Raw genomic sequence first — 27,610 nt, forward strand, 5'->3', positions numbered from 1 at the left:
TTCACGATTTTTTTGGGTTTTATTGCCCCTGTAAGTAGGCAACCTGCACGGTTTGCCCCCCCCGAGAAGTCATTCTGGAGCCGCGCCTGTGTCTGTCCGTAGTACTTTATACTTTAAAATGATAAAGACTATACGTTTACAGTTAATTAAGTTACTAGAACAAATTACCTTAAAAACGTTTTCATTTAACAAGAAATGTACACGCCCCATAGGGCCAAGTCACTTGATGTTTAGGGCCAACCTGATTTAACTAAGTGGATATTACGAGTATGTTATATAAATAGTAATGGTCACAAGTTTTTCGTGGTACAGATTATTTTAGTCCAATATAAAGGATTATTTTGATAACTATACCGGCTGACCGAACTGTAATTTCCAAGTAGAAAAACGTAATACTAATTTAAATAAATTTTGTTATTTATTGACAACGATACATTACTTCAAACTGTCTAATTCATAAATATTTTTACAGATAATTCATTGAAACCCCAACTGATAATTCAAAAGGTAATACGGGCTACTAAAACTTCTTATGATATGGGGCTAAGGAGACCAAATCCAATTACACTAAAACTCAATTAATAAATAATTATAGAAGATTAGGTAAAAGACCCAGATAAACTTCTTAAATACCTTTACACTGCAGCTTTATTACTATTATCTACTATAGAACCTGAACCTTTAACATAATTTAGAAAACCAACACATGAACGTAGTTGCTCTTGTATTGGATGAAAAGGAAGCACGTGTTAGTGAAATTCTAAATTCAAAAGAGATCAAATTCGTTATGGAATTACACATAACATTTCTTAACGCTTTGTATAGAACTGGCCTTGTTCTATAGTTTTTATGACAGGTTGCTTTGAAAGCCTACCAAATGAAAAATTATTTTACCAGAGCACTTGGAATATTGGAAAAAACGGATATTTAATTCACGTTGTACGAAAACTTTTTAATTGAAAAAAGTGGCTAGCGTATTACTTAACTTTGACATTTTATGAAAGCTTTTAATTGTTTGCACTATATTAATTGTTGCACAAGTTACAGAAATACAACGTTAGGAGTGTTCTAATGGTATGGCTAACTTCGTATCCAAAAGATAAGAAAAAAACTTTAATAAATTTCGAAATTTGAATTAAAATGATCTGTGGTGTCCTTGACATCTGTTTGTTCAGTCCTCTCATATTTCCCAATAATGACAAAAGATTGAAATCAGTAATGCAGTATGGGAAATTGGCTTTCAATATGCTGACTACATGATTCGGTCACAAAAGAAAAACAACATATGATGTCGAATAACTTCATAAATAGAACTGAGTTTCCGTGATAAATATAATAAATATTATCTTAATAGGAAATAAATACTTAAAATAAAATGTTATAACTGTTTCCCTCGTGACGCTATGATCAATACTGCCTTTTAGATCATTTATTTTCAGAGGAGGTTAAATGTGGATACGTTCCTATGATGTAGGTCTGATCTGGTAACATCATTTTTATAGCGAGTGTGGTAGAGTTAACTTAGTTCAGGCACATATATGCCTGATGCCATCCAGCACAGCTATGCTTTCAATGGATTAAAAATTTTATATTTTAGCAAAATACATCGAAACTCATGACATGTAGTAGACTGTTGAGGTGTACTAAAAAGAAACTGAAACGATTATTCATAGGTTTGAGAATAAGCTGTTGTTTTTAAATTTTCCTTGAATTTTTAGGTAATCGTGTTCTACAGATCAAGACGAACTCGTTGTTTAAAGTTATTTGAGGATCTTTGCCTAAAATATTCCACCCATGATCGTATTAGCTATACGGTTGTGCTAATTGTGTAACTTATAAAGTTAAATTTTATACTCTGATGATAGATTCATAATGATGAGCTGTGACGTTCCAAACAATAGTAGATTAAACGGATTGTTTTGGATGAGTTGTAAAATAAACTTAATACTGACTGCACATTAGTTTGTCTTGATTTCATAACTTTGTACTGTCAAATTATTCACTGAATATTATTATTATTATTGCAGTGTAACATATTATTTGTAACATCAGTTCATAACGTAAACATTTGTCCTCTCTGTTTTGGTTTATGCGCAAATGAAAAATATCGTACATATAATTAATGATGGTCTTATATCTGGATATAACATGCCAGTGCATACCTATGACTTGGTGCATACCAAGTATTTCATTAGTTTATCATTAGTGTATAAGAGCACAACATTATACACGAAAGAATATTGAAACGATTGTAAACTATTCAGGACAAATAGTAAAATTTAAAACAACTTTATGAAAATGTTTTAGTGGCACATATTTAAACTCACATTTATCTTAATACGCATTTATTTATAGTAATTAACACGAAAAGTGCACATACCAAGTAAAGGTATATTTGTTTCACAAAAAACAACAAGCCCAAGAGAGTAACTATAAAAATGACAAGCGTTACCTTGAGAAATACGGAGTCGACAGTAAGGTTTGCGGAAATACACGTGTGGTATTCGGGAAAGTGGAATTCCGGGGCGTTATCGTTGACATCTGTGACAGTGACTCTGACAGTGGAGAAATCGGAGCGGCCCGCGCCGTCTGTTGCTAAGATAGGCAACTCCAGCATATTAACTCTTTCGCGGTCCAACTGCTGCTCCGTAACTATTCTACCTATAATAAACAAGAAATGAACAAAATAAAATTGGAAACATCTGAAGAACATTATAAACATTTCTTGCAACTTAATTTTTGTAGTAACAAAATGAAAATTTCCTACATTTCTAGCTTACATTAATTAAACTAGCATTGTTAGTGATTTGAAAATGTACCTATACCTTTCCAAGGTAGTAAAAAGGCCTTGCTGTGAAAATGTGATTAAAACATGTTAAACGTTGTGTAATTTGTTCTATTTATTATGTTAATGAAATCATAATATATAAAAAAATAAGTACATTACTAATCTCAGTATGAACCGATTCTTTTTGCATATTTATTAGTGTGCATATAGAATTTTAACATAGAATACAATAATATTAAAAGATTAACCTAACAAAAACATGATTTTTTGTCGAATGTGTGGATAAAAGCAAATTTTTTAAGTTCATAATTTATTACATTTTCATATTATAATTATAATAAAACCTGAGAAAACGTTATGCAGTAATGGAAAATATTGTGCCTGTCACTCTATGAATTTTGATCTCATAAAAACAATATATTTAGTAACTGAAATATAAATTATTAATTCGAAATTAACTATAATTAATTATGTGAAATACGAATGTTTTATGTGTTATCTACTTTTAGCTATATAAATAAATAGATAAATATATATATATATATATATATATATATATATATATATATATATATAATTTGTAGTATATTACTTGCTCTTATGTCTTTGTACAATACTTAACTACAGAAATATTACATCCTATTGAAGTATGTGGTCATTACTATATTAGGAATTCTCAAAATTGAGTTAGTTTTTTAAATAGGATCCTGTATAAATGAAATCTGTTATTAATCTTTACAGAGCCGGCCTAATTTTGATGCATTTATGAGATTACATTATCCAGGATTACTATAATACCGCTTTAAATTATTTCTGTGCGATGTAGTCATGAAAAGTCTGTTAACAAAAGGCTTTCACGATGACGTGGTATTGTGTCGCTTCCATCTATAATGAACTGCTCCTACTCCAGTGCGGATAAAAACCACTGAGGAAACTGCTTGCCACAGCGGACTATAAGAGTCAATTTGCTCGAGTCTAACCCGTCAATACTTTTTTATCTATTACACTCAAAACTGTATCTGACAATGTTTTAAAACTGTTCGTAAATCACTCCTTTCATACTCTGATATACAGTGTTGATTTAATATATATATATATATATATATATATATATATATATATATATATATATATATATTTATTTTATATATATATATATATTTATTTATTTTATATATATTTATTTATTTATTTATTTTATATATATATATATATTTATTTATTTTATATATATATATATACATTTATTTATTTTATATATATATATATATATATATATATATGCCTATGTCAACATTACTTGGATAACTGTAAAAAACAAAAGTAAATTATTATTGTTTAGAATTCCCTTTACCCTATTTCTAACGTATGACGCAAGTATGTAATCATACGAACAAATATATTGACAAATAAAATCCAGTTCCATACACCTAATCATATTTTAATATCTCCAAGCATTAAAAAGTGTTTTGTATATTTTGATATATTTTTGTTTTTCTTTTAACAAAATTACGTTATATTCCCTTACTTGTAACTAGTTTTGCACCATTTATGTTAAAATTGATTAAAACATATTGGCTAATGCAGTTAAAAATTCACAATAGAGAATGTTTTCGTTTACATTACAATACTAATACGTGAACAAGTTTCTTTTTAATTTAAGTGCATACCCTGCATGAAGTTCATACTATAAATTTAAGTAACAATTGTATATATGATTACGCCGTAAAATGTTCTACAAAACAGCCAAAACAACAAGTACAAGTTGATTTCTATTACCAAATAATAAAACTTAAAACTTGTTAACGAAATAATGATAAGTAATTAAAATCATTACGTGGCTTGATCTGTATGACAATGACTATTGGAATAATTTGTTTTAAGCTTTATTGGTGACACACAATATAATAATAAAGAAACAGTTTCAATTTGTACCATTACCTAAGTATTAATTAATTAAACTGAACAGCTAATATAATATTTCTATTTGATTTTCCAATAGCAAACATATAAAATAAAAATTTAACAATACTAAAAGATTTGTCAAATAAAAAAATTAATGCTTTCTGATACTTATTGAACCATAAGTATTTTGACATTACCGGTCTCTGCATCTGCGCTGAACATTGATCTCATGAACTCTGAAGGAATGGTATAAGTGATTTTGCCATGTGAGCCGACATCATCATCTCTCGCCGACACTGTTGTGACGTAGGTGCCAGCCGGTTTGCCTTCCTCTACGCTTGCCTCGTGTTGATTGGTCGAGAAGTGGGGCGTGTGTCGATTAACCAATAATACATGGACCGAGACCGTACAGAAGCTCGTGTGAACCCCGTCGCTGACAGAAACGTTCAAAACATGGGGCTCAGGTTGGGCCAGGCGAACTATGTTGAATATAGTAATAATTCCTGTAACACATACCGATACGAATAGAACTAAAGTTCAGTTTAAGTCACTAATTTTAATGTTAAAAACTGGGAAAAGTTTAGCTTACCTGATTTTGGATCGATGCGGAATATCTGAAGATCATTGCCTGCGACTATGAAATATCTCAGAGGATCGAGATCGGGGTCATTAGCGTGCACTAATGTCACCATTTGTCCACTTTTAGCTTCCTCAGATAGCTTACAGTTGTACGTAGGTCTTTCAAATTTGGGTGGATTATCATTAACATCCAATACTGAAAGAAAAATATTTAAATTTAGGAACATTTCTTTAAAGGAATGAGATTATAATTCATAGTCTCCTTCCATATTTTTCATTAATCATTTCTACACCCAGAAGACATAACATTATTAACTCCATGGAACTTAAATATAAAACTTCTCTGAAAAGATTTAAAATGAATTTAGGTGTAAAAAGGCTTACCATACAGCCATACATCAGCGTAAGAATACAGTTTAGGCAAGCCGCTGTCCGATGCCATAAGGACCAAGTGGAACGTGGAATTGAGTTCTCGGTCCAGTGGCTGCTGGAGATACAGCGACCCATCACTGGAATCAACTCTGACAGCGCCGTGCTGCGGTGATATCGAATACTGTACGAGGCCATTCACCCCTATCGCACGAACAAGGTTTGTAAAATTATATTAATTTATGTTCATAAAAAATGTATCAGATTATCAAACTATTAAGTACTAAAATACATAGTTAATAACAATTCCACTGACGGCCAATAATTTTTTTTGAAAGTCACTTTTTAATACTAATATAACTTTTTGACGATTAAATAGGTGCATATAAATGCAGAACAAAACAGGCAGGAATCAAACACTTGCTGAGTAGTAACGTAACAACAGGGCTAGGGGTTTGAGAGAAAGACGAGTGCCGGGCCGACCGACTCAGATTCTTTCTCTACTACAGTACAGAGCGCGCACGAAGTGGCAACACAGGACTCGAGCGAGACGGCCCGCGAGCTGCCACCACCCCTGTCGTCGCCGCTCTGGCCGAGTCAATTTTCCCTAAGGCGCGAGCACTCTGTATATACCTTATTACTCTGTGCTTTTAGTACCTATATTAACTATGGATCCTTTAAAGATTTCTACATGAAAAAAGTCAACCAACAAAATTTTGAGACCTTAAAATAGGGCTGAGGTGGCTTCTTGTACCCTCCCCCTTATGACGTGTTCCTCCCTGTCTTATTGTTTCAGATGACACGATGCGATACTACAGGGAATGCCAATATTGAATTTCTTGTTAGTGTATGGCTTGCGGGAGTACCGTGTATTTTAGTTCTATTAAAAATGTATAAAAACGCTCTGTCGGCACCAATGTATAAGCAGAGTACCATGTATGTACAGAAAAATTATTAAGATTTTGCAAAATCTAAATATAATTTTTTTGTTTTGTGTCAATCATTAAAAAATAACCCTTCGGGGAAATTTTCAGCAACTCTTTATGCTTTTCTATAAAGTGTGCTTTAACACAAATCCACTTCTTATAAGTAACGTGTTATGTGGTCTTCCAAGAATTTGTTCTGGGCCTAAAATGTTTATTTATGACATTCTCTTCAATGTAAAAAGAAAAAGGATTTAGACACTTGCCGACGTTATAAACTTACAGAATGTATAACAATACTATACGAGGGAATGAAGGTTAAATATCCTCTTAGTAAGGTGTAAGAAATTTAAAGCATAAAACATACTAAAAGTGTACAACTTGAGCCAATGTACTGCCACTTGAAGATTTAAAAATATAAAAATTATCATACCCGCCTTCAACATGACATTAGCAAACTTAGCAGACTGCTAAGTCAACCGTAAGGTTGGTTGAGTTTAGGCCACTTTTAGTACCTGTATTAACTATGGATCCTTTAAAGATTTCTACATGAAACAGGTCAACCACACCAAAATTTTGAGACCTTAAAATACGGCTGAGGTGGCTTCTTGTACCCTCCCCCTTATGACGTGTGCCTCCCTGTCTTATTGTTTCAGATGACACGATGCGATACTACAGGGAATGCCAATATTGAATTTCTTGTTAGTGTATGGCTTGCGTGAGTGACGTGTATTTTAACCCATAACTTGTATGCATTGTGAATGGCTGGGTTAATTTTCTCAAATTTTTCATTGCTGCACACTGTGGGGTTGACAACCTATGATGCAATAAGTTTCTTAAACTAAAAAGAAGGTAGATTTTAATCCGCAACAAGTAATGTTATACATTTTATTATAAATAACGATGTAAAATATCCAAAATATTATTGTCATTTAAGACACCAGTCGTTAACAAAATAGTTATTGAGGATTTGAGTAAATGACGTAATTTTCGTATTCTACATTAAATTTTGACTAGGAACCTAAATAGTGTAGTGTATGGTTGGAAAGCTTATAAAATGGCGCAGTTTTTAAAATATTTAGCTACCTTCTTGTATACAGAGTGTTGAAAAATACAATAGACCAATGTTTTTTTTATTTTTAACAGATACTTAAATTTTAAACTTTGGAACTTTTAAAAATGGTTTTTATTATTAATCCTTTAACATTTTCACTTATTCCTATTCAAAATTTAATGTAGAATACGAATTTTACGTCATTTACTCAAATTCGTTTACAGGTAGTTGAGAAATTGCTGTAATATGTTTAAAAAACATGATTATTTTAGAAAAAATTAAAATAATTCTTTTTGAAGACAATTGTTTGACTTGGAACCTTTTACATGCATCATTACACTTCATTTACTTTTTAATTTGAACCAAAAGTGTTTGTAACACCGATGACCAGCCAACCTGTATATTTAAAAAATATTGTCATTTAAGACTCCCGTCCTTAACAAAATAATTATTAAAACCCACAAATAGTCGTATTATCAGTAAAAAAATACGAATAAAACCTCTGACCCGTTAAGCTATCTATATATATATATATATATATTTAAAACCTACCTAACCTCTCTGGGTTGATGAAAAATGGTGGTTATATTAATCAATCCAATTAAGTTTGTACAGGGAGACTAAGAAGCTTAGTTTAAATGTTTCAAAGTTAGCGAAATGAAAGGTCTGTATTCATCAATAAACAAACAATGCATCAGTACAGTGATACTAAAATTAAGTAGTATTTTACAATATTTAAAACTATTTATATTACACAAAGTATCTATAGTTTTATATTTATGTTAGCCGAAATTAAAGCGTGATATTAGTTCCTAGATTCAAAAATTATTACTCGTTTACATTATTTCGTGTAATAACTTTAGTATACATTGAACATAAAATGTGTACGCACTGGCGTACACAACACCCTAAAAGCATTTAAAACCTACTATTATGGTATTTAGTCATTAAAATCGTAATTGACCCGTGCATTCAGGAATGTTGTCGGGGTACGTTATAATACATTCACACTGTCGCGGCGAGGTGCGGAGCCACAGCAGCAGCAACTCATACAAAATCACATCCGTCAATGCAGGAAACTCTGGAGCTCTGTGAATGCGACTTAATTTCAATTGTAAATTGGATCATATACTTCCAGGATAAGAGAAAATACTTTTATTTTCTGTACAAATGAACACACCATCTACAGTCTAACATATACGTTCCACGATTGGTGAATGTTGTTAAATGTTATTACCACACACATAGAGTATAGTGTAGCTTTTAAAATTAATAATCACGTTTGGAGAGAGAGAATAACCCATGTCTATTAATTGCCATACTGTACTATTAGTCATATGATGTCGTGGCAGATTTACAAAATAAATGTAATAAAGATCCATCTATACAGTTACTAAACGTAAAACTGGAATTATTATATATTAAAGTTGTATTTTAGTATTGTAGTTTTTTTAAATATTTTATTTCATCTAATGTATGCTATAGATAAAATAAAATATTTTATTCGTACTTCAATTCAAACTTCAATTATTGCTTTAATATAATTATTATTCATGTTCAGATATAATTTTAACAATTTAATTTGGTTACGACTCGAGGTCTAACAGGGTTTACTTTATTGAATTATGTTAAAAGATTATTACAATATAAGGAACTTTTTCTAAATTAGACAATCAATACTTGTAATTTATATAATATGTATAGTTTACACTATCCAACTATCCACTAATTACTCTATTGTGTTATAGCGCAACATAATTTCGTAACTAAAATATATAACTTTTAATAACTTAGTAAATTTAATAAATTTAATTATCTTCAACTTTCAAATCCTAACCCTTTAGTTGGTTATTGCTTTTTATAGCTAAAACTACTTTTCAGTATTGTTTATTTTATTCAATTACATTTTCCCATATAAATAAATAACATTATAATAAATTAAAGTTAACCATCTAAAACTACGCTATTATTAATGTGTTGAATTTGATTTAGAAAAAATTAAATAAAGTAAAAAAAAATTCAAAACAATATGGAATTAATGCAAGGAAATGTAACACCAAGTACTGAAGATAACCAAAAATTAGCTGGTCATTTCAGCTTTTGAAATTTAATGTAAGAATCAGTAAATTATTTATTACCAGTTTCTGACAGTATTTGTAGCATGAAAATAAATTTAATTTTAAATTGTTCATAAGTATCCTTTTTACTATTTATATAAAGTTTTTATAAAGTCTAGCATTTATTATTATTATCATTCAATAAATGTTATATTAAATAATAATTAATTATTATGTATTATTCATCATGATTTGCTTGGCCGGCAAGTTGAAACCGGAGATGGATTTGGATTAAATATTTAATAGAAGGAGAAACTTAACATTACTAGTGTTTAAATTTTGCAAAATTTAAATTTTATACCTTTATTTATTACAAAGGTTATTTACTACAATACATACTTAAACATTAAATAACAAAATTTTTAGTTGACGAAGAAAAATATAGTTTATGCCATTATAAATATTTGGACCCAAATAAATTATATGAAAATAACAGAGTTATTATGTACACTTTACATAGCTAATATTACTATAATTGTTTAACACAACCTACCGGTATCAATGTCATCCGCCTGAATCACCCCTATACGGCCACCGACTGGCGTTGACTCTGACAGGGTTATGTTGTAGTGCGTCTGAGGAAACCTGGGAGGGTTGTCGTTGACGTCAGTGAGCAGGACAGTCACTACCACCTCGGCGATCTCACCAGTCTGGCTGTCCGTAGCTCGCACTGTAGCCTCTAACAGGGGCGCTGTCTCGTAGTCTAGCCTCTCCTCCGTGAAGAGTGCACCTACCCGTACAGAATGCTAGTGAGTAGAACAGTCACTACCACCTCGGCCTTCTCACCGGTCTGGCTGTCCGTAGCTCACACTGTAGCCTCCAACAGTGGCGCTGTCTCGCATTTTAACCTCTCCTCCGTGAACAGTGCACCTATCCGTACAGAGTGCTAGTGAGTAGAACAGGCACTACCACCTCGGCCTTCTCACAGGTCTGGCTGTCCGTAGCTCACACTGTAGCCTCTAACAGGGGCGCTGTCTCGCATTTTAACCTCTCCTCCGTGAACAGTGCACCTACCCGTACAGAGTGCTAGTGAGTAGAACAGGCACTACCACCTCGGCCTTCTCACTGGTCTGGCTGTCCGTAGCTCACACTGTAGCCTCTAACAGGGGCGCTGTCTCGCATTTTAACCTCTCCTCCGTGAACAGTGCACCTATCCGTACAGAATGCTAGTGAGTAGAACAGGCACTACCATCTCGGCCTTCTCACCGGTCTGGCTGTCCGTAGCTCACACTGTAGCCTCCAACAGTGGCGCTGTCTCGTAGTTTAACCTTTCCTCCGTGAACAGTGCTCCTACCGCACATCACGTTAGTGACTAAACCGGTGTATAACGGTCTTGTAAATAAAAAAGTCTTTATGGTAAGTTGTTGTTCAAAGGATAACGGGGTTTATGAAATTTTCACTCGTTACAAGCAACACGATAAACCACAGCGTTTCAAATATTCTAATCTGTCGTCTTTATGACGTGTTAAACATTCCTTGTGCCACATGATTCTAAATGCACAACAATTTAAAAGAGATCACTACCAAGAAGCTCACTGAATTCATTACAAATGAATACGTCAGACTTTTAACAGAAAAAGTTATAATTCGGGTACTTGTTACTTCGAAGGAACAAGCATATTGAATACCACATCTTTAAAATAATAACACGCTATTGATAGAATAATGAACATTTAAAAATAGGCATTGATACAATTGATAAAATATAGGCATTTTGTAGGTAAATAGGTATGTTATCTGAAACAAAAAAAGGGGGGGGACATGATAGTGATAGCTGGGAAGAGTGGAATAAAATCAATCGCTTTTTAATCTACGTTTTTGGTCTCGAGGTCATACTGTACGAGTTAAAACCACTACATTATCAGTTGTAAGTACAGAATCGAGTTATTTGGTTCAATAAATTTATTACATAATTACTATTGGTTTACTATTTCAATCATATAGCATTTCTTCAAACCTTAAAATTTATACTACGTATGGCATAACGGTTTGCCTAAAGAACTGCCCTTAATATACAATAACAGTGTGATAAAATATAAAAGTTAAAGCCAGCAGAGAGCATGCTTAATTTGGAACTCGTTAATGTATTACATCGCGTAAAGATTGTATGCGCTGTTTTGCCTAATGCATTTTGAATGTAGGTTGGTTTCATATACCCGTACATCTCATGTTTAAGTTTTATCGTACTCCAAACAACCAAGTTTTGGGCACACTTAATTTATTCTGTATTCCAGGAATATATCCTTCCAACAAAGTTGGTTGGGTTAAGATTTGAAACTTTGCTTCGTGGATATAAACATTACGTCAGCAGTTTAGAACTTCTTCTTTACTGTATAAATAATTGACTACGTACGTTACAGTAGGTTTCAAACCTATGCCACAAGACCTACAGCATATATTTCACTCTTTTTCAATATTGCAATTGTTATTGCAATTGTTTTCAGATGATTTTCAAGATAAACTTAATCTATAATTTAAAAGATAAACAGACGTATTTTCTAAACTTTTATAACTAATGATTGATGTAAATAAATTAACTTTAGGGCAATATAATAAAATACTTAAAATACACAATTAAAATAAAAAATTTTTTTCGTAATATACCGTATATAAAAAATATAATTTTAAATTGCGTTAAGGAAACAAAAATTGCTACTTATTCAATTATGGTTATTAAATTGAAACTCATGGAATTTTCTGTATTTATTTGAGTGTCTGGTATCAAAACATTCTACGATTATTTCAGAGTTAGCTTAATTTGACATTGTGATATATTTCTTACGCATTTATATAACTTTTCAATATTCTTTAATGCAGTTGATCATATAAATATGAGTATGGTATTTACAAGCAGTAACACATCTTCTACAATCCCTATAAATATTAAAACGAGGTTGAAATTCAGAAACATTATTGGCTCAACAGATTGTAACAAAGAATTATCAAATTTTATATGTATGCTTCTTGTTTTAAATGCATTGTTAACTTGTAATTTGTTGTGAGTTTGGATTAAATATTATATCTTTAATCTATAAGATGTGTTAAATGATTTGTAACTTGAAAGTAATTTGTTTACGAGTTTTACGGACTGTGTTTGAAGAAGTAAGTATACATCATTCCTCTCACCGTATTCAAAAATAATCCTAGTTTATTAATAATATGAATACGATAAGATCTAAAGATGAAATAAAGGAATAACTAGTCAACAAAGCTTAAATGTAGATTCAAAACCAGTGAATACTTTTTAAATATATTATTTTTCGTGCATAATTTTGAAGTTCATGTTAGTTTAATCCGGACGAAGATGTTCATTTATATCACTTAGTGAATAGTCTGTTATATAAATTTTAATTTACTTGACCCAATAACAAATCTGTTGTTAAAATTACTGAATCGCAAAAGAACTAGTAGAAACATGAATTAAATGAGGTAAGTGTAGATTTGTTATATTTAGCAGTGAAATAATCGGTATGAATTAAATTCTTTTATCTTCATATTGTTTTCTTGATACATGCAACAGAAGTTATTAATGAAATTTTAATATTGAGTACTCAAGTACAAGACTACAAGTACTCTACCTTTTAATGTTAGCGTAAGTTGTTTAATAGTAACAACAAAAGAAAAAGACACAGGTACTGTTCAGTTTTTAAACGAAATAAATAACTTGCCAAGGAACTACCAACATTTAATGAAGTTCATGGTGTGTCACTCTCACCTGCCGTGACATCAACGGAAAAGATGCGGTCAGCTATGTCTGGTATACTGTAGACGATAGAGTGGCTAAACGGTGCTTCAGCCGAGAGTAGAAGTGGTAGGAGTGAGTGTGGAGGCAAGTTCTCAGGCACTGTCACAGTGTACAGGGAACGGTCGAACTTAGGGGCTGACTCCTCGAGTACTCTCACTGTCAAGGACACTTCTGTGGAACATGGAGTTATCCCTAGAACAGTATATAACTATTGTAACAAACATTTATTTTTTCATTTGTCAACCCAAGAAAACATACGAGAATACCTATGTAAGCTTAATTTTTTTAAGTAAAAAAAGTTAGCAAAATGTTAGTACAACATTTTATAGAAAATAAAGTTCGATAATGAACTTTTTTAATAATAAAGAATTATTTTTGGACATAGAAAAGAAGTTTTCTCAAAGTTTCTGAAGACTAACCCGTGTAGATTTATTAATTTATTTTTTAAAGTACACTTATAAAAGTGGTAACGACAGTAAATTTACTAGAGTTGGCCCTGAGTACGTGTAAGTTTCTCCTTCCGTGTCCAAGACTATATAGAGGATTGAGAACCATGTATCTACCATAAAACATTTAATATATTAATGAATGTTAGATACATTTTTCATTTAAAACAAACCATTCTATAATATTCAGGCGAAATGGGATATTCTTTATATATATATATATATATATATATATATATATATATATATATATATATATATAAAGTGTGTGTGTGTACTAATAGTACGAGTTGTTATTAATTAATAATAATAACAAAGAAATAAAATAAAAAACTATGTATTTCTTTTATTAGAAAAGACTACTTAATCACTGTTGAAACTAAGAATCACAATTCACCATTGGAAATTCTAACTTACCGCCGTCATACGCTGTAATAATTATGATATATGACTCTGCTGAGGTCGGCAGAGCTTGTTTCAAGCTGATATCTCCGGTTTTGCGGTCAACCTTGAACAGCTCCCCGTGACCCCGTGTCAATTCGTATCTGACCTCACCATTATCTCCCTCGTCCAGGTCGACAGCAGTTACCTGGAACACATAGAATAATTATTTTCTAACAGTATTTGCATTATTAATAATATTTTTACAGAAAACACATAAAGTAATCAAACTAGATCAAATATTTCGTGTTATAAAAGAATTGTGGGTCAAAACATTTTATGGATGTGCAAATTTATATTCATTCAAACATTATTAAAATGTTGATATTTGAACTCCTAAAGCATTTGTGTATTAAAGGATTGAATGAATTAACCATTATATAATTAACTGAAAAATATTCACTAAATGTAAATCTAATATTTATCATTAGCTATAAAAAAAGGAAAATTGTTCAAGGTTACTCGGTGATTCAGTAACGCGCAGCCAGATCCTATGGATGACATGCACCACAAAAAACAAATTTTTGTCTATGTAGAAACTAACGTTCATGCAAAGTTTAAAGTCTGCAGATATATGGACATACCTTGGGAGAGTTACTCTACATCTTTAATATGTCACGTGTAAAACTGTTATATCACTGTATTAACTTTGTTTACAGATTTATATGTTTTGCAATTTTATCGTTGCAATCATTGCTACACATGAGACCAATGCTTAATCTCACCCAAATACAACGGAGTGCCCGTTTCAGAAAAAAACGTTTTATATAATAATAGGTAGTGAACTTTGTCAGTTAGTCGATAGCAGTCACCATTTTGTATTTTATACAAAACGTTATTTGTCTGGAAGAAGTAAAACCATTTGTAATAAAACGTACATAAAGTTTATGACAAATAAGTGAAAACTCCAAAAACGTAATTTTATATTGTTTTATATTAACAAAATAGTACTTTTTTAAATATTTAAAGACAAATAAAAATACACTATAGTTATAAAACCTTTTCATGATACAACCATTCTGCAATTTTTATTACAATTCCAACAGGGTAATTGTTCAACGAAATACGTTTACGCGTTAGCGAGTATTACTCCATTAAGTTATTCATGCACAAGCTGGGAGCAACAAACATATCAAAACAACTGATGCCTTTGTACTGACTACAACTGAAACCCGGTATATGACCAGATATCTGATGGTTAAGGAATAATATCCATTCATAAACAAAGGACAGTTTTCATTCATATACACCACTTTCATGTTGACCAGTTCTCTGATGTAAATATGGTTAAGCAATAATATCCAAACAAGATACCTTGATAAAAGGGATATGTTTCTGTGCGTCTACAGTGACAGCTGCGAAGTACGGAGTGTTCATAAACAAAGGACAGTTGTCATTGACATCCACCACCGTAATGTTGACCAGTGTCTGCGTCAGGCGTCTAGTCGCGGACATATCTTCATATTCTGCCTGAAACAGAAGCAGTTGTATTGAATGTTGCTGGTTTAACAACCTGCAGCAGTATGTTTTATCTGAGTATCATTTATGTTATAATAATATTTTTAACGGAATAATTAAAACAAAGGAAGAACACACGCCTGATTCTTATGAGGCCTGATGTATGATTAGTTTTATTTCAATTATTTATAATATCTTATGAATAATAATAAACCAAATTTACTGAGAAAGTAAAAGTTATTCTGAATTGAAGTTTTATCGCAAATGACTGAAAACCTCTACGGAATTATAATAAATAAAATAAATTTTCGTATTAGAGTCGTATATAACCAGATAAATACAACTTCTTAAGAGAATCAGTTACAAAATAGTTCATTTATACAGCTAATTTCATGGAGACCGGTTGGTGATAAAAAATGTTGAACTCAAAAAAATTTACGTAAATATAATTTTAAAGATACCTTATTCTATGACTTAATTAGATGGTTCTTTGAAGGCTTAATACAAAATAGTCGTGAATAAGGTAGGAAAATTTCTAAATTCAATTAGAAATTTATTATTAACAATAAATAGAAGTCAAAATGTATTATATGCCGTAGTTTGTAATTATATTAGCCTTATATTTAGTTTGAAACAAAATTATATCATTATAGGTCATTTATTCATTTAATGTGTATCGGCGAATCGGGCTTTGTTTGTTTAAAGTATTATGGAAAAACAAAACAAAGAATGATCAATAAATATGTCTATAGGATTTTCTACACTAATAAACAAATGTTGCACTTGAAAATAAATAAATAATAATTATTTATTCTAACACTATTTTATATAGGCTACTTGCTCTTTGTCTGGGAAGAATATCGATGACTAAATTGAAACTTACATAGCCTTTATAAATATAGTCCAATAACCATAAGCCCTTAAACACTAATTTTCTAAAACCGCAAAGTTTGCAAATAATATTTATAATAAAAATACTTTCCTTGAACTAGACGACTCCAAATCTTTGGCTCCACGAAATATGGATGATTACCAATAATATTGACCAGATAATATAATCTTCATAAAATCCTTGTAATATAAACCCACAGACCAGCCCACGGAAACTTGGTTCCGTGAAAGAGATAGGCCAACTTTTCTAAGGAATATCACCCACGATACTTGCACCGGAAGTGGGGATAGAATTTATTTTAAAGTAAAATATACATAAAAACTGAGCGCCTTCAAATAAGGTTTAGCTATTTAATATACGTAACTGTCTCGTAATTGCAGTTTATATATAATATTATAAATTTGATATTTTACAGCAGCACCAGGTAGTGAGCTACATCAATGTCATTAACATATAAACCTTTTACGTGAATTTTTCCACATACAAACAAATTCCATATGAAAACAAATTTTCATAATGATCTGTCAAATTGTTTCTGAGTTTATAAAAAGCATACAGGCAAACAATCATAAATATAAGACGAAGAGAAGTACCTCGTAAAAAGAGAGTACATACTCGTGTGTACATATATACATTACAGAGACATTACAATATATCAATACTATAATAAGTACCATTAGTTAGGAACATTAACAAGTTTGTCAGTAGAAGAATATAAGTGATATAGCGTATTTATAATGGTATAAATATCTCAATAAAAGATTTAAAGGCACTAAAGATTGTTCTTTCAAATACATCTATACTTCAGGTACATAGCCTTTGATTTTGGAGGATTCATTAGCCTATATTCTTAGTCGTGGACCATCTAAGCTTTCCTACAAGATTTACGTCTCACAACAAATAACTTTATTGATTATTTGATTAGGAATAACTAAATTGCTTCTAAATTCTATTAACAGTTTTTTTAATACCTGGACATAGATTATGTAGTGATCTTGCTCTTCTCGGTCAAAAGGAATTCCGGTCGTAATTAGAGCTCCTGACGTCGTGCCGATCTGGAACAGTGGAGACGGATTGGCCACCAAGAACCGGATGTCCTGATTGAGGGAACCGCCGAGGATGCTGACTACTGTTACAACCACAGGTTTTGTGGAGTTTTCCGTCACATAGCCTTGATATACTGAGTGTTGGAACGAAAGCTGAGAGGTACTGGTGTCCTGCCACTTGATTCGCACATGCCTGGTAACATATTATGGAAGATAGTTTAAAAATGCATTGTTGAGCTACGGTACTTAGATTTATATAGGTTTAATTCTCTTTTACAGTTGAGTTAATTGTAAATTTCAATGTTAACGAACATGACTGACGCAGTTTCACAGTTCTTTGCATTCTCAAATAGCGGGAAGATTAGTGTAAAAGGAGTTTAGGAGTAAATTTCTTCACGTCTGAATACGAAAAACTGAATTTGATTCATAGTCCTAACTGAACTCCATAGATATTTACAAACGGGCTTCATAGAGACTACATCCGGCCCAAGCCAACAACAGGACTCTTCAGCTAATCTATCCCATGCTAATGATCCTGCTATACTATAGAACTTACGTCTGCGCCGAGTATCGACCGTCTGACACCGCGACCCTGAGGGAGTGGCTGGTCTCATGCTTAGTCTGCAACAGGCCGTTGACAGACAACAGGCCGGACTCTGGCTCTAGGTGGAACCAGTTCTCTTTGTTGCCTGTGAGGATCATGTAGCGCAGGTTAGTTACTGCTGGGGTGTCCTCGTCACTCGCTTCTACCTGGGAACAAACACTACTTCAGGTCACGCCGGCTATCAAATCATTCAAATATTAACATTATTATAATTATATTAATCACAGGAGACAAATATATTTAATACTGATCTTATCATCTGGAACGTAGTTACACAAAGTAATTTCTATTATTAGAAATAAATAGTTTTAAACCTTAATCAAACAAACATAAAATGTATAGTTTAGATACAAATTTTACCTAGTTAAACCTTATATTACCACGAATATAACGAAAAGTAAGTCAACATTTTATAATTTTCAAAAGTTGGTGTTTTACAAAATTAAAAAAATATTTAATGATTTAAAGACACTATAATAGAAAATAACTACAAAGTATATTTCAAAGGAATGAAGTGTACAGGATGTGAAGAGTATATGCCTCCTCTCAAATCAAAAATATAAAGTAGATTATATCATTATGTATAACTTAAAAAAATCCATCCGAAAATCTTTGAAAATGTTTTATATGTTAGGATTTATTCTAAATTCAAATCGATTTATCCTTGTCAATTCTATTTTAATGTATCCATAGTTTAAAACATAGAAATAAGAAGTGATATTAAAAAAAGAGTTATAATAATTCTGTTTTTTGAATTATTTGGAATGGCTGAAGTTGGCTATATGAATTGAAGAAATCATGGAGTTATCTCTATTCTGTTGTGAACATATCTTGTAATTCAGAACTTATTAACATAATTGTACGTACAACAGTCCAAGCTACATACCTGGATGATACGGGCGTTAGGATACAGTGGCACGATCATGGACAGGTTATACTCTGCATATAAGAAGTGAGGCATGCAGTCATTGACGTCCAGGATGTTGATGAAGACCCTAGCCGTGACGTCACTGGTGAGCTGAGGCTCCCCTAGGTCCACCACACGGACTGTGAAACTCACACTTACAATGGACTCGTAGTCCAGTCGTGTCTTGGTCCTGATTGTGCCTGTTCAGAAATGTAACATAGTATTTAATTGCAAATGCATATCATAAATATAAAAATTACACTTACTAACAGAAATAGCATTTTACCTAATTACAATATTGGGAACACTCAAACTTGTTTCTGAAATCTGGTACTAAATAACCATGCCTTTCTTTTGGTTATTACCTTTTACATATGTATTTAGGTGTTCTTTGCGAACTTTATTATATTTATAACAACATGATTTGTTTACAAATTGTATTTCATGATCAGATGAGATTTTATATCGTGATTGATGGAATGAAAGAGGTAATCTAATTTATGAATTATAAAAATAACATTTATTTATATATCTCAGTTTGGCCTCCAGTTTTTCTAGACGTTTAGCAAACTGTTAGAGACTTGTTTACTTCTAAACTGACCAGTTTAATATATGAGCTAAGAGTTAATTCATGTATACTAGCAAGGAAATAATGCGAAACGAAACAAAAACAAAATTAACAATAACATAACACAGTTATGGGTTAATTTAAGAATAACAACTGCATTGTATGGGAAAACTTAACATGGACATTTCGTTATGAGGACAATATTTTTTTAAGTTTGCATTTTTCGCTTTATTACCTGTAAATCCATCGATGTAAAACATTCTGTCTGATGAAGGCTCTAAAATCTTGAATCTAAGTAAAGCGTTGGCTTGAGAGTCAGCGTCAGTAGCGTATACTACCAGGGGATTGCTGTCGTTTCCTTGAATCAGGGATCCCACGGGCACATCTTCCAGGACGTAACCAACGTAACTGCTTACTAACAGTTGAGGGGCGTTGTCATTTTTGTCCAACACATTCACGAGTAAATTACACACTGCTTTTGCACCTGCCTAAGGTTGAAACACATGGGTTAGCAACATATTCAAATGAAGCGATGTGAACACAACATTACAATAGCATGAAATAATGGGCAATCATTATGTTTTAATTTTTTATTATTATTTATTGCAGTGGCTTTAATTCTCCTGTATAAAATTGTATTCACTGGAAAATGAAGTATATTTTTACATGCCCGTCATTATAAGTTTGTATTATAATCATTCACGCAATATTAATCTTTTGTATACTAGAACATATATGCACTATAACCTTTCCATTTGGAGTGTAATTTATCTAGTAGAATGGTTTCAATCATAAAAAAACAAAAATACTCCGTATGCCCATCATTGTTTGTAGACTAGAACTTATACACAGTTTTTACTAAAAGATCCAATAAATGACTTGTTATAGCAAGGTTAATTAAACTACAATGATTGGATTCAGCACTGAATAAACTAAGAATTGATCATTATTGAAATGTAATAATCTATACTTACAGAGTTAGTAGCAGTAATGGTCAAGTTATAAAAGTCTATATCCTCTCTGTCCAAAGGTTCGATGGTAGTCACAGACCCAGTGCTGGGGTTGATGGTAAAGGCACTTTTCTCGTTTCCAGATGTAATTTCAAAAAACAACGATGAAGACGCTCTAACATCTAGGTGCTCCACAAGTGTTCCTGCGTGTTCGTTCTCGTATATTTGCACTGTAAAGGAACGCTGAGCGAATCTGAAATGTAATATTGCAGAACTCGTATTCGTTTACATTTAATTCACAATTTGAAATAATAGAGGATGCATTTTACGGAAGTTGAATTAATGATTATGCAAAGCTTTAGAGCATGACTACCGTAACATACCTTGGCACTGTTTCGTCGGTAATGATGACGAGAATGTGGACAGGTACAGTGGTGGAGAGTGGAGGATTGCCGGAGTCTGTGGCTTGGACTGTTAGCATGTATTCACTTAGCCGAGCCCCGTCAACAGAGCCGGCTAGAGAAAGCGTTCCTAGACTCGGGTGCAGATCAAATGTATTGCCTATATTGCCTGCCAACAAAAGAATCATAATATTATTTTTAAACAAATACAGACTGCATTGCTAGTATACTTATTGCCCTTTTAGACAAATACCTTTAAATTTCTTGTGCGTTTCTTGTGTTTAGTATCGCAACGTACTCTGGTTTAAATTATAAAATACTTCTGATTGTATTGCAAAATAAAGTAATTAAATAGTTTATAAAGTTATTCAGCCATATTTACTCTTCCCATTCCCTGGATACGATGCCTGCATGTAGTGCTAGAAGTAGCATGCTATTTAATATTAAGTATCTTTTTACATCAATGGTAAGTATCTGAAAAGGCAACTGATAATCCCTTCTTGTTTCCTACAAATAAAAATTCACAATACAGAATTCCTACCTGATAACAAAGTGTAATGGATCACAGCATTGTCCCCATGATCCTTGTCGGTGGCTAAGAGGGTAATGACCGTGGTCCCGGGTTCCGCAGTCTCCAGGACATATCCTTGTATCAGCCTGTGGCTCCATTCTGGAGCGTGGTTGTTGGCGTCGTCAACGAGGATTGTAAGGCGAGCAAAGTTCCTTTTCGTTGGGGTTCCTTGGTCCTTCACTACTATTGTCAGCACATGTTCTGCAGAGTTCTCCCTGGTGATCAAAACGCATTGATAAATAATTTAGACGTAAACATCAATATGTTTGATATGCCATGTATTAAGTATAGTTTAAGAAGACTCAATTTTAAAAGACTTAAGCTATCGTACGATGCGTACGGATTGCAAATACTTCAAACTAGGACATACATTTCCACTAGCCCCTTTAATTATATTATACTCGACCCTGCCAAAGGGTGGGATTATTAAACGCCCCCAATTCAGCCTTTGTTAGTCTCTAAAACGAATCCGTCTGTTCCAAGCCAATGGTTATGTGAGAGCCGAGTGGTCTAGGTTGTCAGACTTGGAGTCTGAGTGAGAGATAACGCAGGTTCCAATCCCGTCTATTACTGTTCCACTTTTACTGTCAAATATGTACTGCATTGACTCCCCACCTTAACCTCTTAGATATAATCCTCACGTAGGAAATGCGGAAAAGCAGAATAAGGCTTAAAAAAGGAATCGGCCTCGCTTTATATATAAAATGTAACACAAATAACTCGGGATCATCTTTTCATACAAGTAAAAGGCATCTAATTAATCGTGACTGGTAGTTCACAATTACAGGGTTGTATAGTGTGACACAGTATAGTTCCAGATAAATTTGTCTAATGCGCATTTTTACTACAGGACATTACGCGTCCCTCATGAATGTGTTTCGTGACATACCTCTTGAGTTCCCAGTATAGGAGGCAGAGTTTAGGATTTCCCAGCAAAATAAAGAAATTTTGCCATCCGTTATAGAATAAAATAAGATTTGTAATTAGGGTGAGTTGTATCTCACAATTAGTGGGTATCTTCATAAAATACCTTGTAGAAATCAACAATATAAACTAGTAAGCCATCGTAAGAATTCAACCACTTGTCAGTGTAAATTGTATTCAGATAAAAAGAGTAAATTATATTAACACAATTAACACGTTTTGGTTGTCCAATATATTACTATAAAATTTACTATAATAGGAATGGAAAGCAGCCATCAAAAATAACGCAATTCTCGTGGTGAGATAAATACAAAGTCGCAGAACAGATGAGCAAAAATAAATAAGTGTAAGACTGATGGAATATCAGATTAATCAATGTAAATCCAGTGCCTTTACTTAAACAATTGAATCTATAATCGATGGATAACAAGCAATATTACGTATTCTGAAGGTAATTTTATCTATATAATTAATTTTAATTGCATTATGCGCAAAGAAAGTATTAAACCGAAATTGTACACTCCAATTTTGTGAAAATGTGAAATGAAGTAAATTTAAATATTTAACTATAGAAAACCCAATATTTCTATGCTAACACGGTGTTCACAAGTAAACTTAATGATGTACTTGCAGCTGGATAATATGCATTTATTCATGATACCGTGCTGCTTTAGTCTGGTTTATTAGAATGAGCTGTAATTTTTATTTTATTGTAAGCTATGTAGTTATTAATACACATATATTTTATGAATCGTAACTAAAATTCTACAATACAGCACAATTTCTTGCAATAATTTCACCAAAACAGAACGCACGATGAGTTTTTAAATGAGAACTTTATGGTGTGGTTTCGTTGCTATAATTTTTTCTAAATTAAATAATCCCTATAAATGATCTGTAAATGATCCCTTAAAAATCATATGTGTATTTATTAGATTTTAAATGTTTTTCATTATTCGTTACATGGTTCCATTAGAAAAAGTTTGACACAAATAAATATGTTTTGAATCCAGTGTGTTTCTGAAAATCTACTATCTAATACATACTATGTCAAACAGCGTATATCTACAATAAGTATGGTAACGTATAAAACATCTAGACTACCTGGAACTGACCTATCCAGAGGACCGGTGACAGTAAGAACACCCGTCTCGTGGTCCATGTGGAACAGTGATAGAGAACCCGGGTTCTGGGCGTTGTGGAGATCGTACACCACCTCGTCTCCGAGATCCGCGTCTCCAGCCTCTATGTTTACGACAGGATGGCCGACCGTCACACTTTCCGACACGTTTACGATGTACTCCTGAAGGCTGAACTGAGGTCGGTGCTCATTGATGTCCAAGACGTTTACTTGAAGCTGTACATGTTATAACTGTTAAAATTTGTCAAATGGATGGAGAAAGTACTTTTAGGAATCAAGATTTACTGAATATTTAGCGTTTTTAAATGCTTAGGACTTTTAAATAATAATGTATTATTTAATAAAGATTTTTATATTTTCTGTAAAAAATAAAGTTTTGAGGAATTTAGTTCGTGAAATAAATTTAAACATATAATTTCATCCAGTAATTTTTCACATGCATCCATTAAACAATATATATACTTAACGTATTGTTAGAAGGGGATAGGTTACAACATTCTTATAAATTATGTTTCATATTTCTAATGATTCTTGTGGAATTAAAAAACAGATTTTCCATCATCTTAGTTTTTAAGTAAGATGCATATCTTACAAAATTTTGAATTCAAATTGTTTCAAATTTAAAAATAATTATTTTACAGTATGGGTTTCATGATATTAAAAATAAGTTGCGTATTATGTTTAGCGCAATCAAAGTCTAACACTTAGGGGACTGGTATAATACTTTTCTGTCTGCCCACTTGATACCTCAAAAAATAAATGACTAATAGAGCTGAAATGATGCAAGAATGTAGATAAATAATTAATTTTTACTTAGGTAACTTCTAGTAGGCTGAAATTTGGTACTAAATTAATGTAGAATATCTAAAGTCCAAGTTAAGTTATTGATTTTTAATTTGGCATAAGTTGTCTGTTGTACAAAACGTTTATCTGAATTACTCCTATATTGTTAATTACATATGTTCTAATAATCATATTTTTCATAATATTTTAATAAATTTCATGTTTATTTAATCTCGATGCAGTATATAATCGTCGTGTACTTTAAAACAAGATACCTGAGTGAAGGACGTGTGGAGACCATTGGTTACGGCAATAGTCAGATTATACTCGGGTCGAAGCTCACAATCCAACTGATTGGCGAGTAACACACTGCCTGGATCTCCTCCCATCAAAAAATCACCTTGTGGATCACCTTCTGGAAATTCCAAGACACATATACTTTAAAACAAGATACCATATAATATAATAAACGTAAAGGTACTTAGTATCCTCTTAAAAACAAATCTGTGGTTTCCATGAACGTCCGTGGAAGTATTGGTAGTATCCCCGCAGATTATCTTGAAACATCTGAGTTTAGGTAAACTATATGTGCTGTTGACGTAAACTGCTGCAACTAGGAGGAAAACAGCGGGTAAATGACACATCCAATACAAATCCACCGACATTTAGTGTTGATTTGCACGTTCATGTACATTCACAGACATCTGTGGAAGTCCATGATTGTTTCATCATGAAAAGACATGAAGATTATTCAATAGAACCTCTTTCGTAATACCTAAAAATGCATATTCCACGTTTGATACATTAAGAATAATCCTGTTGATATATTACGCGCATATTAAAACTATAAGCAATGAAAGAACTATTGTAATGTATTTAAAAGCCGTGGTTATAAAATTGTCATTATGGGAATCAAATGAGGACGTCTGAAGTAATGATGAAATGAACACAGTACTTGTTGTTATGGGAAATAACTGATGCGTTACTGCAAAACTACTGAATGGTTTCAAAATTTCATAATCAACCCTGAAATTATGATCAAAGATAAGAGAACAGCGGAGCGGTGACCGAACCAGCGGTCAAAGGGCTGGTTATGTATGCGGTAACCCCTCACCCTGCTATCCGTCATTCACTATCGCCTCACCCCATTCCACAGTTCACATCATAATACTGAGTCAGCTCGTTCTCGGATCCTTTTATTGTACTTTACCTGTATTAAAACCGTGGCATGCTAGTGTATCTTCATTTATCTGGTTTATTCCTTTTTACAATAATAATAATGCATATTCATTCTGAGATGAAAGTATTAACTTTTATATACAATTTTATGTTACAGAATTAACAATTAAAAAGTAACTGGATTTTAATATAAAGCTCATTATCAACTACTTATGAGACGAATTACAATTAAATTATAATAAATAAATTATAGTTTATTGGATTAAACAGATCCAGCAAACTAAAAAGAAACTTTATGAAAAATTACAAACTAAAGAAAATTGTTACGACAGAATTTAAAAGGAAGCTTATTTAAGGCCTATGTCTTCTGTGTGAACCTATTGTTCAATTATTTAACTATATTGTAAGTGAAATTGGTGAATCTTGAAATCAAAAGTGATGGGTTGGAAGTAAATTGTCTGTATATAAAGTATTGTTGAATTTAACAATGAAATCATAAGCGTCAACATATTGCCCTAGTTGCTTACTGAGAGAAGTTTAAATTTGGAAATAAAATGTGAAGCAAAGACATAATACTACGATCAGTATTAATATTTTTCTTCCAGATATATTTGCAATTAGTTAATGATGATGAATATTATGTATAGTTCGTTAATAATAGTAACCTTCAGCTTTGGAGCAACGTTTGACCGCTACGATGGTAGATTTGGGTCTGAAATGAAATATATCTGCAAGTATTGTGGATTTTGGCCTGATAATGATACAATACTATCTATAAAATACTATATTTGTCTCTTTATTTTAAAATTGGGCGTACAGATTTTATCTCATGTGTAATTTATTTCACGCCAAATGAAGTAATTTGAAAAAAAATGTTTATACCTACGTATGTGGATTAAAAATTTTCAGATATGAGTGATTATTCCTCAAAAGAATTTTGATAGGCAGTGGGGGCTCCTGAATATTGGGCAAACTAACCTTTCTAGAAGCACAGCACATACTATTAGGTTCATCGGTACTTTTTTGCAGAACACTTAGAGCAGATCTTATTCATGGTTTATATTTGAACGGAAAGCACTTAAGGACAATCAATCTGTGGATGGTATCTGAAAGCCAATCTGTAACTGTAAGCTACAACTCGATTTCGAAAATATAATTGTAGACGTCTAGCTGTGTGATCTTGAAATCGTTAGGAACGCTCAGATCTCGATTCCCTAGCGCGAGCTAGTATATTTTTAATATTTTGCTCTTAAAGGCGGAGTAGCGCTCAGTACTCGACTTTCGCGGGTGGGCTTTTTTACAGTAAGCCGCTGCGAACGCTCTATACTAGACTCTCTCTCTCTCCCTCCCTCCCTCCCTCTCTCTCTCTCTCTCTCTCTCTCTCTCTCTCTCTCTCTCTCTCTCTCTCTCTCTCTCTCTCTCTCTCTCTCTCTCTCTCTCTCTCTCTCTCTCTCTCTCTCTCTCTCTCTCTCTCTCTCTCTCTCTCTCTCTCTCTCTCTCTCTCTCTCTCTACGCGATTGTGACACGTATTCTCTCCGATTTTTAAGACGATTTTAAATTTCTGATCAAGAGTCCCCAATAGGACATAAAATTAATGCCCTTTCCTGAGAACTATTTCTATAAAGTTGGAATCTTGATCTTGCGCATTTTAAACTAATTTTAAAAATTTGACGATCCATTGTGCTGATTTACTTTCTTAACTATTAAACAAGAGTTTTATATATGAAAATGTAATCGAAAAATTATAATGAGTAATAAGTTACTAAGCTGTTTGGATAATGTTTTCGTTAAAAAAAAACTTTTCTGTTGGGTTTAAATA

The 27,610-nt window shown here is 32.4% G+C and overlaps 1 protein-coding gene across 1 annotated transcript in view; it reads right to left on the reverse strand.

Annotated features, from left to right (window-relative positions):
* Window positions 1–27,610, reverse strand: part of LOC124357498 (fat-like cadherin-related tumor suppressor homolog) — a 107,479-nt gene that overhangs the window by 45,927 nt on the left and 33,942 nt on the right. Inside the window, exons 8-24 of the mRNA XM_046809351.1 lie at window positions 24,888–25,027; window positions 23,804–24,045; window positions 21,735–21,979; window positions 21,176–21,362; window positions 20,817–21,045; window positions 20,078–20,330; window positions 19,254–19,474; window positions 18,320–18,513; window positions 17,689–17,956; window positions 15,682–15,837; window positions 14,344–14,515; window positions 13,451–13,672; window positions 10,229–10,465; window positions 5,657–5,845; window positions 5,283–5,468; window positions 4,891–5,196; window positions 2,453–2,661 (exon numbers count right to left, since the gene is read on the reverse strand). Of these exons, the coding sequence (XP_046665307.1) occupies window positions 2,453–2,661; window positions 4,891–5,196; window positions 5,283–5,468; window positions 5,657–5,845; window positions 10,229–10,465; window positions 13,451–13,672; window positions 14,344–14,515; window positions 15,682–15,837; window positions 17,689–17,956; window positions 18,320–18,513; window positions 19,254–19,474; window positions 20,078–20,330; window positions 20,817–21,045; window positions 21,176–21,362; window positions 21,735–21,979; window positions 23,804–24,045; window positions 24,888–25,027 (3,656 nt within the window). The remainder of the gene's footprint in view (window positions 1–2,452; window positions 2,662–4,890; window positions 5,197–5,282; window positions 5,469–5,656; window positions 5,846–10,228; window positions 10,466–13,450; window positions 13,673–14,343; window positions 14,516–15,681; window positions 15,838–17,688; window positions 17,957–18,319; window positions 18,514–19,253; window positions 19,475–20,077; window positions 20,331–20,816; window positions 21,046–21,175; window positions 21,363–21,734; window positions 21,980–23,803; window positions 24,046–24,887; window positions 25,028–27,610) is intronic.

This window comes from Homalodisca vitripennis, chromosome 3, assembly GCF_021130785.1.
Source record: "Homalodisca vitripennis isolate AUS2020 chromosome 3, UT_GWSS_2.1, whole genome shotgun sequence".
NCBI classification, from domain to species: Eukaryota; Metazoa; Arthropoda; class Insecta; order Hemiptera; family Cicadellidae; genus Homalodisca; species Homalodisca vitripennis.